The sequence below is a fragment of the Alosa sapidissima genome, chromosome 9, assembly GCF_018492685.1.
Source record: "Alosa sapidissima isolate fAloSap1 chromosome 9, fAloSap1.pri, whole genome shotgun sequence".
In the NCBI taxonomy this organism is placed as follows: Eukaryota; Metazoa; Chordata; class Actinopteri; order Clupeiformes; family Clupeidae; genus Alosa; species Alosa sapidissima.
The window spans coordinates 17,590,877-17,607,461 of record NC_055965.1 but is presented as its reverse complement, the minus strand read 5'-3'; the positions used below and the strand labels follow the sequence as shown (position 1 = coordinate 17,607,461).

At 39.1% G+C, this 16,585-nt stretch overlaps 1 protein-coding gene across 1 annotated transcript; it reads left to right on the top strand.

Moving 5' to 3' along the window:
* The first annotated feature begins 2,035 nt into the window (after positions 1-2,035).
* On the top strand, positions 2,036-16,373 carry LOC121718611 (sialoadhesin-like). Its single transcript, XM_042103682.1, has 8 exons — positions 2,036-2,148; positions 2,421-2,487; positions 2,774-3,115; positions 3,490-3,747; positions 9,567-9,833; positions 13,910-14,006; positions 14,158-14,209; positions 14,637-16,373. The coding sequence occupies exons 2-8, from the start codon at positions 2,433-2,435 to the stop codon at positions 14,820-14,822; spliced, it is 1,257 nt and encodes a 418-aa protein (XP_041959616.1). The 5' UTR covers positions 2,036-2,148; positions 2,421-2,432; the 3' UTR covers positions 14,823-16,373.
* The last annotated feature ends 212 nt before the right edge of the window (positions 16,374-16,585 follow it).

Sequence of the window (16,585 nt, the reverse complement as noted above, 5' to 3'; positions counted from 1 at the left end):
GTAGTCGACAACTAAAATCTGAAACTCTACTCCCGCTTCGCTACATGTGTCTGACACCATGGGCTCAACAAACACAATGTGTTTAACCATTAACCATGCAGTCCTAGGCTGGCAGTATTAACAAGCCAACTGAGTCAATGGAATTATAGGCAGCTTAATGTCTATCAGCTTGTCTGTCAATTGTGTGTACACTATTACCAGAATTACATGTTATTGTTAGCTCTGTTTAATAATCAGCACAATTGTATACAATATATGATAGGGGGAACCTGGCAATTACATAATGTTGTGCACACGCACACACACACACACAAATACACAAATGCCAAAATCCACCTATTGCATAATACAGGGATGTAATTTATGGGGAAAATCACACAATATGGGGCTAATCAATGATTTTCCATGTGTCTTTGTGGCACCATGGGCTCAGCAAACACTGTGTGTTTGATTTAACAAGGAAACAGTTACATTAACCATGCAATCCTATTATCCTGATAATATTAAGGTAGATAATCTTCTGAATAGCTTTTTACCCAGGGGTTTTTTTTTAGCCCCAAACAAGCCAAGTGAGTTTTCCCAGGACTACAATGGAATCCTTACACAGTGGTTGAATCTATACACCCTTAGTTTGAATAAAAACCTTAACCTGGAAATATTTATTGCGTCATCGATAGTCCTGGCAAATGTTCAGCCCCAAGAAATAAGATTGACAAGCTACAGGGAAATGTTCACACACAAATACTTGCATGTCGTATGATGTTCATAGAATCTGCGCACTGACTTGGACAAGTGTGACTTTTCATACAAGGAAGTTTACAAGGATACAAGGATACAAGGAAGTTTATTGTCACATGCATATAGTTACTGGAAGTAAGAAATGCAGTGAAATTATGTCTGGTGTCAGCCTATTTGTGCATTAATGGGGGGGGGGGGGGGGGGTAAAAAGTGCAGTAGAAGAGGGGTTTAGTAGATTAAGTGGCAAGGGCTGCATAAAAAAGGTGGGGGAGGATTGGGATTGGGTGGGGGGCACCAACAAGGAGCACCCAAGAGCAACAGGGGCAAGGAAAAACTCCCTTACCAAGGAAGAAACCTTGGGCAGATCCACGGCTCAAGGGGCTAACCCAACTGCCAGGGGTCTTGGTGTGTGTGTTGGGGGGATGACAGGGGAGATGGGATAGTGTGCTGTGTATGTGGGGAGAGGGCAGTGTGCAATATGTGTGTTGGAGAAGCTTCCTGATGAAATAATGTGCTGTGTATGTGGGGGGGGGGGGGGGCAGGGACTTGATATGCAAGAGGCGACACTATTGGCGCTGCATACGTTCACAAATTTCTAATTTATTTACTGTAGCTCCCACCAGTCTGTGATTATTTGCTATCTTACATTGAAATGACTTGGATGAACATGTGATACACTGCAATACACTATAGACAGAATTATTAGAAAATGTGTGCTACCAACATGTGCCTCTACTCTCTACTCTGTTGAAATAAACATATGAATGAAAAAACAATATCAATCTGTTGCTCCATGTAGGCTATACACCTTTAGAACACTTAAACAACACTTCAACAAGACTACTTTATAACCAGACAATAAATATGTTTGTGTTTATGTTTATGGTGTTTGGCAGATGCTTTTGTCCAAAGTGACTTACCGTGTATAAACACTACAGTATTAATTGAGAAAAATAGTTTCAAAGTTGAAAAGTTGTAGCAATTACAACAATATTATAAGTGATACTATCAATTTAAAATTTCAACAATGAATTACAAAAAACAAAACAAAAAAACAAACATATAACTCGGCAAAATAAGTAATTAATTAAATGCAAGGTGAATAAACAAGTCAGACATCACAAAACATTCTCATGGAAGCAGAGAGACAGTATGGCTTTCCCCTAGTTTACTCAAGAGCAGAGCAAATAACTGATGTCATTGCTTTGGTTACTGATTACTGATTTTTTTTTTTTTTTTTATTATTTTTAAATCAAGGTATGGTCATGTGATCACAGTCTATTAAAACAGAGAAAGCCTGTCATATAAGACTGCACTACGCCTACACGTCTTCCTCACAGTCACAGCAAGTTGGTTGCAGTTTTTCTTTTATCCAATAGGCCTACGTTTTGGAAGTCATTGTATTGTAATGTGAGTATTGGTTCATGAATTTCTGTGATTCTTGTGTCTTGTTCCACAACTAGTTGATTGCTATAAAATGTGGTATTTTTTCCCTCTTTTGGCTTGATTTGTCTCTGCAAACAATATGTGTAAAATATCATCACATTTAACTTGTGATCACCCATCTCTTAGTTATGTCATCAACCGCTTGGTAAAGTACACATGTTACAGTTGCCGCGTTGACATTTAGAGAGCAGTCTATTCAATGCAATTCTTGTAATGTAGACTGCTCTTTTAAACAGGCAGATGCAGTCATGTTTCTTAGAAGAGGATATGTCTTTTTGGTAATACACTTTTTGCACTCCCCAGGTAAGACATCTTTTAATATATTTTATTTGTGTTCCATAAATTCTATCGGTTTTGTTTAGAGCATTTTACTGAAATATCTTCCACTACAACAGACATCCTGTCTCTTGTGTGTTGATAAATTACTTTAGGTAGCAGTGAAGCAGACTATCATTTGTGTTACTAGTATTTTGGGTTCATGGTAGGGCACAGTTAGACATCCTGTCCTTTGTGTCTACATATTGCTTACATACATATTTAATGTAGCAGTAATATAGCAGTAAACCAGACTGTACCATTTGTGTTACAGGTGTTTGGGCCCATTTCTCTACATCCTACACTCCGAGGATGGTCTGTGCTTTGGCGGGCTCATCTATACATGTGGACTGCACATACACATACCCTGGCCACCTTTATGTGAAAGAAACATTCTGGTATCGAGGATGTAGCAGTAATGGAGAGATGAAAGACCTGAGTCAAGACAAACAATTTAAGGGTCGGATCCAATATCTTGGAAATAAAAAAAGCAACTGCAGCATGATGATAAAGGATCTGAAAGACAGTGACTCTGGTGAATACTGCATCAGGATCATAACAAATGTATTGTGGGAAAAATGGTCGGGAACTCCTGGAGTTGATCTCTCTGTTTCAGGTAATTTTAAAAATACTTTACCGTAATGCGTTAAATTTCTTACAATAACAGAGGAATATGAACAGAAGAAAGAATAGAATGTGCCCATTGCAATGTAATCCTCAGGGTAACCTTCACTTTGAATTTTTATAATAACAATATGTCTCATGAAAATTATTTCAGAGTAGGCCTAATATCCTACTCCTGAAATTAGCACTGATCTCAAACACATATTTTGTTGATTTGTGCTGACATTAGAAATACAACAATCTATTTAGATATTTCATTTACATATTTTTCAATTCATTTATCAAAAGTGACACACTACATTAAATGTGCTCTCTGCTTTTAGACACTTTATAGATTGTAAACAGTGGTTCTGTTTGATTCTGTAGAGCTGCAGGTATCTGTGGCCTCAGATACAGTGACTGAGGGAGAGAGTGTGACACTGACCTGCAGCACCACCTGCAGTCTGAGCAACAACCCCACCTACATCTGGTACAGGAACTCACAGCCTGTGAGTAACAACCATGCAGTTGTCAACAACATCCTGCTTCTCAAACCAGTCAGCAGTGAGGATGCAGGCAACTACTCGTGTGTTGTGAAAGGATACGAGGACCATCCCTCGCTTGCAGTGCCACTCAGTGTCAGATGTGAGTAACTGCATTTCAAAAGTACCTATCCTAACCATTTAAAAAATACCTATCTGACCCACTGTAACAAACTGTTGTACATTTTTCAGTAACTACAATATGGTATTGCTTTTTAGATGTCACAGCATATTGTATTCTGGGTATATTTTTACTATATTTAACTAACACTGTAAAAAATGACACAGTAGGAATGCATGAAAAAAATGAGGCAACTTATTACACATGAAAATATTAGGGAAAAATATAACCCTATTATTTTTAAGAATATAGACTTTAACAAATCATGGACATTTACTTAATTATTCATGTATGCAAAAAAATCTGTAAAATATCTCAATGCAATTAAGCATATTCAAAATAAATCAAGGAAATTTCCCTGATTTTTTCTGGTTAATTTCGCATGATAAAATCACGTGTAATATAGTTGCCTCACTTATTTTGAGCAGTTATGCATGTTTTAAATAAGTCTATTACCATACATTTTAAAGGATGTGGTGTATATACACAATTAGAGAATCAGTATTTAATTTAACAGCATTTATTCAGTGTAAATTAAACCTGACGTTGAGAAAAAAAAAATAACAATAGCTTGGGCATTTAAAAATATTCAGATAACTGACAGAGATATAAAAAACATATCATCTTCATTAACATCTACACAAAATCCTCCAACTCTCCGCAAAAAAAAAAAGCAGTATGGTGTCTGGCCGCTCAGCTAAACTGAGTAATCCGGGACAAAGGGGCCTTGGTCAGACAGGTAACCAAGGACCCAATGGTGACTATGAATGAGATCCAGAGTTCCTTTGAGAAGATGAGAAGTGTAAAGAAGGACAAGCATCAGTTCAAAATTGTTTTTACACAACAATTCTACTACCAAATTTAGGTTTTTCTTGTCACGGCAAGTTGTGTAAGAGGCTATATGTGCACAATAATGCTTATACTTTGTTTTTTCACATTACAAAACAAAACGTACCCATGCATTTCAACAATGTGGCTGACCAGGATATGATGCTGTCTTGTGCAGTGTGTCAAGGTGCTCAATCTCTTATACTCCTCCATTGTTTTCTCTCCCCCTGAACTCTTCTCCAGAACCTCCTGGACCATCTATGGGTAAAAGAGAAACAATAACGGTGATACACTTGTAAAGAGAAAACTTACTTGCACCCTCTAAAAACACAGGAGATGTTTTAAAGTGTAACTCAAGAGTACAAACAACATAGGGTCTATTTATGGTAGTATGGTAGCAAAATTGTGTTAATTGGTGGAGTTTTGAGCAAGACCGTTTTTTGCGTTAACAGTGAATGGGCTTACAGTGAAAGGTAAGGCAGCAAGCATGTCGAAAAAACAAACGCTATTTTAAACCACTGGAAATGCTCAAAATATAATTACACTTGGTAGTGTGGTGAGGGTCTCTACAGACAAACTAAAGTATTATAAACTTTTGAAAGTGTACAGGGAGATTATAACAAGACCTGTATCTGAAACTGGAACTGAAAATTGCCTATTCGTGTCCCGTTAACGTCAAATGAGCGGGCGCGTTCGATCTTGCAGCACTGGATCTGCAAGCAGATCTGGCTGAATCTAAAAAGCATGCCTTCCGTTCAGCCAGATCTGTGTAGTGCTGCAAGATTGAACGTGCCCGTTGATTTGACACTACCGGAACACGAAGCCAGGCTTCCGCATTTGGAGGATAGACAAGGATTTCTCCTAGTGAGATTTTACTTTTAAATGCTCACCCATGACCTTTTCTGCTGCATCCCCTATGGCAGAGGTGTTCTCTCCTGCACCAGGAGATTGATGTCCCTTGTCTGAAGAGGTAGCCTGACGTTGTCATACTCAAATTCTAGTCAGAATATGAGTCTGATACTGCTCCATTGGGACGTAATTATGGGGCGTGCTTCAACCGATACAGGGGGGGAATGCCTCTGCACTCAATTGGATAGACCTAACCAATCAGAGCAACAAAATAGCTTACCGTGAGGTGTAGGAAGAAAACACACGAACCATCCTTCTGCTCCTATATCCCCTCCGTTTTTAAAATAATTCTGTTGAACAGTGATATGCTACAAACATGTTAAACAGCTGGGAAAGGCTGTCGCAAATCCCTCGAACAGGTGGTCAATCAGAGATTTCAAACGAACGAGGGAACATGTCGCAATGCAACAGCGCTGTTTTCCCTTGATGAAAGTGAAACCACCAGTTTTCGCACATCTTAACTTTGGCCAAAGTTTTCAGAAATAATCGTTTTCAGTGATACAAACTCATTAAATAATATGAATTTTCCATATGGGGTCTTAAAAGCCATGTATCCTTCTAGCCACAGCGTTTTTGTTTCAAACATAAGCCTAATCTAAGCGTGCTCAGATGACGTGATAGACCAAGCGCTGTTGCTCACCTGTCCATCATCGTAAAGCCTGATTTGATTGGTCCGCCTGATTTAGGGCGAGCATACTTGCCCCACAATGGAGCAATGCCAGACCGAACTTCCCGTGGGGCGGGACTAAGTTCGGAATGCCACCCAGGCTACTGAAGAGGACCTCTCCATATCACTTCAGAAAAGTGAAGAATTTAGAGTAGAAGAACCTGCTGGCACAAATTCGGCATGAAACACAAAATTGAATCTTAAAGGGTTCATTGGAAAATTCAGTTTCCAATTTTAGTTAATTTAATTCTGGTTTGATCATAGTAAATAAGCCTATATCTAAAGTATTTTTATAAATGGTTACACTTTACTTGACAGTATCGACATAAGAGTGGCATGACACTGTCATGAACATGTCACAAACAAGTCACGACATAACGCTTCTGTCATTACGTGTCAATCGTTTTTTGTCATAACAAATTAGGGTTAGGATTAGGAATAGGTTTAGGGTTAGGGTAAGGATTAGAGTTAGGGTCAGAGGTTAGGAATAGGGTTAAGGTTAGGGTTCATATGTCATGACAGTGTCATGTGTTAATGACAGTGTCATGTCACTCTTATGTCGATACTGTCAAGTAAAGTGTTACCTTATAAATTATTGTTAATACTTAATAAATGATGCAATAATATTTTTGATGTAATATTTAAGTAATATTTCCATTATTTAACAGTTGTTACATACACATGCACTAATGATTAGTTAGGGTGAGGATACATATTTTATAAATATTATAAATTAATTATATTTTGTGAGCTTATCTAAAGTGAGGACGTTTTATGCCTTGCAAAACATTTTCAAATGAGTTGTAAAGATTACATTCACATTAATTCATTTAGCAGACAAGCAACATACACATGTCAATTAAATTAAAGGCCATTGACACAACAGTGAAAGCCTGGAATCGAACCCCCAACTTCTCAGGCTACTGCATGCTAGTCCAGCTCCTTACCCACAACAAAACAAGAGTTTCTGTTTTCTTCTAGTACACACTGTTAAGCATTTATTAAACATCTGTAAACTATTATTAAATGCTGTATTCTTCGTTTGTAAAGCATTATTCCTACATTAATACTCATCTGTAAATAATGTTTACACGCAGTTAAAAATGGTTTGTTCATAGTAAACACGCATATCTATATTATATTTTTAACTATATAACTCATTTGTAAATGTGTTGCAAGGCATAAAACGTCCTCACTTTAGATGAGCTCACAAAATATCATTAACTAACGACTTGTAACTCCTGAGTTAATCATAAATTATAGTATTAGGAAGTGGTTTATAAAATAATAATAATCTGACTAAACCTATATGACCGCCGCTTCGCTGCGCGGCGGTCATAATTACTCCAAAACGTACAGTGACATTCAACATTAAACTACATTTTGTTTACATGTGTTGAATGGAAGTCAAATGGGAGCCGTAAATCTGTAAATCTGTAAATAGCGGTGACCAACATTATTTTTCCGGATAGCGAGACGGCAGTTGTTTAGCCTAGAACGCCATCAGAGCCCGTTTACGGAGAGCCGGATCACTCCCTATTAACTCCATTGTACCTGCAATCTGTTGCACTTCCGCTAGGGGCGATCACGATTAAGTGCAAAAACAATGGGGGTCTATGGAGCTAGACGGCTAAATTTGTCTCCTTCACCTTGTTGTCATTGAAAAATCGAAGGTTTGATTGTGGTTCCTGCAAGCTCAATATGGATTATAGGTCAAAAGTTGAATGAACGAGTACTCGCGTCCTTTCGATTTCTTACATGTTGGGTCGTTGTACAACTGGAGTGGCACCAGGCACATTCGTGTAGACATGGTCCAAGGTTTTATTGTCTCTAGTGGAGCATGAGACATTTTGGTGAAATTTAAGTTGTAGAGTTTTTAGGTTGCAATGGTTGAAGTCCCCAGTGACAATATAAAAGCCCCATCTGGATGTTGAATCTGGTCTTCACAGAAAACTAATTTCCTATGTTTACTGTTACATGGTTGTAATAAAGGAAGTTAATGCACTGTCACAATTTTAATTATACAGCATTTTACTGTAAATCATACCTGCCAACCAGGGATGTAGCCTAGTGAAGGCTATATGCATGGGCAGATCTGAGGCTAATAGGAGACCACTTCCAGCTAGCCATTCCATTGAAACCTGTTCATTTTGGTGCCACTTTGACATCAATTAGCGTTACAACTGAAGCGTTTTAAGCCTTTATATGAACCTTTTCTATTTCCGGAGAAATATTTCATTGTGTGATTGGCGTCGTAACCTCGTAACTGACTTTACGGCTGAGTAATAAACTTTTTCTGAAAACAATGCTATCATGATGTAATTTACGTAATGAGCATGCGACCAGAGTGGGTTAAAGCGTCGCACAGAGCAAAATAACTGTATTCTCTGAATAAGAACGAAAGCATCGGACCACAACATATCAGCAAAGTTTTGATGGATTTACAGTAGGCTATGAATGTGGAGTGCTGTTTATATAAAATCACATTTATCTACGAACAACTAGGACATTTAAGAAAAGTAAATGTAGACGTGGTGGTAATAAAGTGAGGGCCTATGTTAACCCAATCTCTCCGGTGCAGCTATCACAAGAGTTACACGAGTCAGACTACGTGCCTAGGTTACAGTACATCTACGTCCCCTGAGCCTGCGCAGAAAGCCTCGTCGACCAACAGGAAGTGGTTGAAATTTTGCTTCACTCGTCTCGACTGACGTCTACATGATGACTCTGTCCATATATTTTACTGTCTATGTATATGTGCCGTTGCCTGCTAAACAACTTTCTACCGTTAGCCTGCAAGCTTCCATAAGCTAGTTTAGTGTTTAGTTTAATCCAAAGTCATGTCTAGTGAGATAGCTTTTCGTTGCTTTTAGACAAATTTAGTGCTGATTGGCTATAGGGATAGGGACTCCTTCCATAGACCTCCTTTTGGATGTTGGTGGCTGAGGGGTCCCCAGCTGTTCACAGCAACTTACATCTAGGTGTTATTATCAGGCACAAGATGGCCTGGTCAGTTTACCGCATCCTGCATTCCTTTAGCTCCTGATTGCTGTTTCCTCCGTTGCCTCTATATGATAATGATTTCCAAATGATGTACAAATGTGAATGCAGTATATTCATGTTTAGTCTACAACTAATCTTTGTGAAGTGGGCAGCAGTCTGATTTCATAATGTAAAGAACTTAAAGAACATATAGTTGAATGAGTCTGTGAAATAATCCAATGAGTCTCACCTCCTTAGAACAACATTAAAACTATTTGGTGTTTGCATATTAACTTTTGTTATTACTGTATATACAAGTAAGATTGAGTTATGACTCAGATCTATGAACTATATCAGAAAACAGTTTTTATAAAAAATAAAACCTAAAGTATATCTTTGTAATTGTTCTGCACAGTTGCTCCAAAGAACACCATGGCATCAATCATTCCCTCATCTGAAGTGTCGGAGGGAAGTTTTGTGATTCTGACCTGCAGCAGCGATGCCTACCCACCTGTGCATGACTACACCTGGTACAGACAGAATGGACTTGGAACATTCAGCGTGGGTGCTGGGAAGACCATACACTTCACTGTGGCTCTTGAAGATGGTGGACATTATTTCTGTGAGGCGAAGAATGAAGTTGGATCTCAGAACTCTACGACAATGGAATTAACTTCAGCAGGTTGGTCTAAATGGGAAGACGAGGGTGCAGTTGAGGTGTCCAAGTTCCGGGAACATTCCCTAAAGTTATTGTGTTGTAGCCTTCAGAGAATGTTCTCAGAACGTCCCCTTACAGCTGTTTTTGTGCAACAGTCAGGAACACTTTAGGGAGCGTTGCCAGATGGTTATATTAAGGATACATTTTTTATCCTTAAACTGACGTTCCCAGAACGTTTCCTAAAGGTATAGTTCTGTGCAACTGTCAGGGAACCTTTTGGAGACGTTCCCTGATGGTTACATTAAGGATATTTTTTGATCCTTTAACTGACGTTCCCAGAATGTTCTCTAAAGGTACCCTATAGTTTTATACAACTGTCAGGGAACCTTTTGGGAAGTGGGAACATTCCCTGAAGGACTAATTAAGCTCGAATTTTTGTATAATCAGTAGAGTAGATCTGTCATCGTGTCATATGGAGCTGATTTTGCCTAACATGCCTGTGTGTGTGTGTGTGTGAGTGAGAGAGAGAGAGAGAGAGAGAGAGAGATTTATTATTGTTTTGATTTTAAACAGTGAAACAGTTTAGCCTTTTTTTGCTGGTGTTTTGAATAATAATGACGGGATATGCACATTGAAAATGGTTTAGGCCTACTGCTCGAGTTTTAAACATGTTTCAAAGAACGTTCCGCAAACGTTCCCGGAATCAAAAATCTAACCGTGAAGAAATGTTCCGGTGTTCCAGTTTAGATGGTGAGCAGTTTAACTGGTGATATTTGCATAAAACCAGTGAATATTCAACAAGACCCTGCCTACTTCTTAATCTGCTCTGCCTCCGATAGTGCAGGTTTAGGCTACATTTTCACAAAGTGTTTGCAAGTGAAAACATCACCAGTGTATGTCTAATACATGTCCGTTTAAGCATTATCCATAAATATGACACATACTGAATGAATGGAAAAAAAAATAAAACTAGCGATCTAGCTGGGATTCGAACCATGCATGGACAAGAAAGAGGATCGGATTTTTATATCGTCTATACCACTACACTACAAGCCATTGAAATCAATGCAGGATTTGTATGTATATATTGCACTTTTAGTCAAAGTTAACACAGGTTAACATATGTGAGAAATATACGCCCATGTTAACTGGTGCTATCACAATTTAACATGGGCATATGCAAGCCTCAAAACAACAAAGTAGGTTCATCTTTGCCTCACATACCAAAACCTAACTGATGTACAACAAACTGACATGTCCCCACTAACACTTTATTCCGTTTTGGGGGTTAATACTATAAAACACAGTCATGTGCAAAAGTTATCAGAACCTATTGTTATCTTAGTCTCGGTGAAGTTATGCAGTGAGCTGTGATTTGAAGTGATCATATGATTTTTTTTTTTTCTGAGTTAGACTTATATTATTTAATTTGTTGGTCCTAATTTGATGACAGAAAATGGTAATCATGGTAGCATATTTATGGATTACAAAACTTTGATGTAGCTACCGAGAGAGTTTGATGACAGATGATGCTGTTTCAGATTCCCACATAGCCTCAATTAGAAAATAGTTTAACCTACTGCTCGTTCAGCAGCCTGTTGCGAAACATTCACGTAGCCTACATGTGTTTGCTATAATAAATATCTTGATCGATTGACAAATAAGCTGTCACAAGACAACATAGGTGTACCCATTCATTTAATGGGAACACCATGCTATCATAGAGATGCAAAATAACCAGTGGTGCAACTGGTTAGCAGGGTGGCCTACTGCTAGCTTGCCATTTTAGTGAGCAGTTCGAGGCCCACACGTGATCATTATTTTTGCGCATTATAATCACGATGTATGATCTGACCACCAAAAAAACGTCTGAAGTGGGGTCATGCATGCAGTTTGTTGTAACTGTTTTGGTATGTGAGGCAAAATTAATCTGCATTATTCAAGGCTTGCATTCGGTGTCATGTCACCAGCATGGACAGGATATCAGTAGCTACTGTAGGTAGCTAGCTAGTAGACTAGCACTATAGATTAATGATGGTTGATGATGGCATTGAAGTGACTGCTCGTCTTTCTGTGGTGTAGTGGTAGTGCTGATGCAATGTACATTTTGCCTCCGCGAGACTCATGTTCGAAACCCAACAAAACCTTTGTTGTTTTACTTTAACACTTTGCAGTTTGCAGAGCATTTTGTGTGGATAATGCTTAAGCGGACATGCATTATACATGAACCGGTGATTTCCGCGTGTTTTCGCCACTGTGGGCTTGTGAAAATGTGAATCTCCCGGCACTTGAGGGGCGGAGGCAGAGCAAAGCTGTTAACAAGTAGGCAGAGTGTTGTTGAATATTCACGGATTTTATGCAAATATCACAAGTTAAACTGCTCACCATCTAAACTGGAACACCGGCGCTGTCAAGAAAACTTTCCTGGGGGTCGTTTCTAAAAAAGTTAGCAACGACGTTACTCAACCACCATGGTACGACGCAACTTGCGACCAAACAACGACATTGTTACACCTGTTTCCAGAAAGCATCGTAGGCATAGATATATATAGAATGGATAGATGTCTTATGGCGGAGTCTCCAACGGCATCACCTGCGGCAATCTTGTCACAGACAAGCTATCTGGTGGGCTCTGTGGTACCTGATGGCTCTTCTTCTACTAAAGGCAGAACAATGCCCCCAGGCTATAACAATGACACCTTCAGGTCACTACCTGTCATTACAGTGCACCACTGAAACACAATGTTATGAGTTAGCGAGCTGACTGTGGCAAGATGGCCGCGAGGTGCGGACGTTGACCTTCATTGGCAAGAAGCGCGGACGAGACATCTAGCCATTCTATATCTATGATCGTAGGGCCTACCTGCGTCGCAATTCGCTACCTCCGACGTTCGAACACCGTAGTTCCAACGACGTTGTTGATGATGCAGCGATACATATCATTGGTGGAAACAGTGGCAACGTAATACCCCACCCCCTAGAAATGTTCTGTCACGGCCTATGTCGACATTTTTCTAATTTAAACCGACTGGCATTGCCATTGCCATCAGCAAAAACCTAAACCTATTGCAAGCATATAAAACAGTTAACTTAAGCCGAACAATATGAGTCATTATTTGTGTTAAATATCTATGTTGGAAAAAATATATAGCCTGGACGAATTTCTGGGTATCGCTAATTGTCTCAACTGGCTCCTGGCTTAAGGGCAGCGCATCAGTGCACTGCGTGCTCGGGCGGAGTTCGCATCCTGTCTCTTCTTTTCACCATAGGCTATGTTTGACATGTTTTGACCATACATATTTATGTATATAGTTACTCTACATCGAGAGACCAATAGGTACAAGACATCAGTCAAAACAATTGAATCTACGTGTCACACTAGTTCACCTGCAGGTAGCGAGAAGCAAGAGAATAATCTCACATCATAAGAAAATCGAACCTACAACGCTGGGATAACAAGTCACCTGCTTTAGCCACTACAACATGTATCACTATGCTGGTTTTAAGAGTCTGAAGATTATAATACTAGCCTAACAAAAAGCAAGCCGAATTAACATTATTAACATAAATAGCAAGAATGAGCCAAGTAGGGGAGTCAGTCTCTTAATCAAAATTAAGATAAAGGATAGATAAATCATTGAGTCACGAAATAAACATCCACTTCGGAATTTTTGGTTAGGCGGTTGTGATTTTTGGTTAGGCGCTCAGGACACCAAATGGAACTACCAAGGAACGACACAAGTGCGACTGCCCAGGCAGTAGTTCAAACGACCAAACTTTGCGTCCTTGTTTGCGATTGAGAGTTCGAACGACCTTTTCTAGGAACACCAAATCCAAGAACGATGGAGCGAACTACCAAGGTTGCGACGCAAGTTAGCAAACAACGCTTTCTAGAAACGAGCCCCTGAATGACCGCGAGGGAACGTTAGCAGCGAACGTTCCCACATCCTTCAGCAAACGTCCGCAGAACGTTCCCTGAATTGAAAATTGTTTGCTGGGTGAACACTATGGACGCGTGTATTAATTTCTTGGCCAAGCACAATTCCCGTCTTTCCAAGTTGGTGTCATGGTTCTTATGCCTCCCTATTTCTCCCTAATAGTGTCATCCCAGTGGACCAAAGGGGAACTCGCAGCGATTATCATTGTACCCATCTTGGCACTCCTGGTTTTGGCAACTGTGGTCGTTACGTGCTGGTTGTGAGTGTCAATCAGAAGCACTTAATCAATTTGTCCATCTCAACAAAAATAAAATAACACATCCAAAAGAAGTAGATTCTCTTCTATCGAGTGATTTTAATGTCACCACCTCACACATTCTTGCTGTCTTTTTGTGGGCGTCCTTAAACAGGAGGAAGAAGGCGATTGTAAATGAGGACAGCGTGATTAAAGCGGATGTCAAGGTATTTGAAATCATTTAGCATTGAACATAACAAATACGTATTTGATATATCATATATTACTATCATTCCTTTCATACATAAGCCTGTAAACCAGAGTTACTTATCTGTTCTATGACATGTAATGATGGCTTTTAGAGGTTATTCTAGTTCTTGTTATTTGACTAGCCACTGTAATGCTACTTTTTAAAGGCTTCACAGGATAAGTATGTTTTTTTCCCCTATAATAATACTTTAATAACAAAATTATAAGTGGTTGTCAACTCTTTATAAGGGAATCCTCATTGTAAAGTAGTAGGCTACCAATGAATTAAGAAGAAAAGCATACAAAGATATCAGAGTAACATATCCAAGGTAGAACCAGCAACAAATCAAGTACAGGCCACACCTCACTTCAGACAATATACTGTATGTGATCTCTCCTCACCAGCAATGCACTAGTAATGTTTACTGCAGCACCGTAGCAACCATCTCTGACCCTGCATGCTTCAAGATGACCCCTGGCCCCCATGTCAGCGTTCAACATGACGAACACTACCCCACCCTTCACTTCACTCCCAGCTGGCAAGAGGTATCTCTGAGCAGCAGCATAGCGAAGGAGCATCAGTTCAAATAGCCATGGGAGGAGTGGCTCGACACCTTTTCCAAACAACAATTATATCACTAGCAAAAAAATGAGCACTAATCACAAGCACGAGTGTGAATGTTTATTTGAAGTATATTTTATTAATGTGCAAGCAAATGCTACATGTACACCACCCGAGAGAAACACATGAAGAGTAGTCAACCAATTTTTAGTTTGTATGCATTTTTTATATATTGATACTGTAACATCGGTGTGTTGGACTAGCACTATTGGTTCCCACAATGCATTGCAGCTGGGGTTCGGGGGGGGGGGGGGGGGGGTTATTGTGTGTGTCTTTTACCTTTGTTTACTGTTTATGGATGTGTTTTAGTGTAGCGTGTATCCCTCTTTAGTTTTGCCTCTTGTGTGACCCTTCTTGCTCGAGTCATTGCAATACATTTTCTGACACAATGGGGGGCAACATTTTAATTTTAAAGCCTTTCAGTAGAACATACTGTTTTTCACAAGTACAACATATGTCATGTAGTATTGTGTGAAGTAAGTGTGAATCCTCTGTTTTTTTTATTTTCTTTTTTCATATGCATGTACACGATAAACATGCTTGAATAAGTATATCATGATTATAAACATGCAATTAAAGTAAATGAGATACAGTATGCTTAACCCACCTTGGTCTCCATAAAAACATGCTTATCATTCTATATTCTCACAGACTATGTCTGGCTCCAAATAATCAAAATGAAAACAAAGAGGGATCCATTTGGGGACAGGAGTGGTCTTCGTCCTCGTCTTCGTGGACTCTCTCTCTCTCTAACGCCCGACGCAAAGCCGACAGGAATGTGTCGCGGTTGTTCGGGATGTTGTAGTGCATGAGATCCATCAGCTTCTGGAAGTCCTCCGGCTGATAGGCCAGGTTGCTAGTGACGTACGGCGAGTCTTCGGTGTTGACATCCACGTCCCCTTGTATCAGTTCCTCCGCCCCCTCGCGCCTGACACCTTAGCGCAACAACAAACAGGAAGTATAGGGTTGATGACAATCTGATTTTCACCGCAGGATTATTGAAGCAAAAATAATTAAAAAATCATCACAATGTCTATAAAACTTGATACTATATAATATATAATATCATTATATTTTTTATGTATTATTAATAGTAAAATTAATGTATATTTGATTACTTTGTGCTTTTTAACTAATTTGGGAAAATAAATGACACTCTAAATACGAGTGAAGTGGTGGTGAGTCTATAACCACACACAAAAACATTCAAATGGAACAATGGATGACCGAAAAGATGGATAATAAACAAGTTGCATTATTAGCAGCATATTTGTTTTATCAATATGACATTAATTATTGCATTTATAAACATCACAATATTGACTGTTAATGCCTGGATTCTGTGACAGATCCTGGCCCCTGGGATATGAAACGATGAGCTGAAATAATCACAGGCATGGCGTATTGTGGATAATGAAAGATGCTAAGGGCTTACATATGTGAAAACCATAAAATAGAATGTATATTAAATATGGGCGTATTGTGGAGAATGAAAGATGCTAAGGGCTTACATAGGCTATGTGAAAACCATAAAATGGAACATATTAAATGGATAACCAGCATGTGGAACATTTACGAAAAGGGGAATTCCTTCAGTGCCATTAGACCTACAAAGCCTTCTTGTAGCCTACATGCATTAAGCCTACTCCTAGACAAAAAGCTTTTTTTTCATTGATATCTTCATTAAAGTTTTCTTTTAGTCTAGACTAAATTTAATCCATTAACCGGAGTC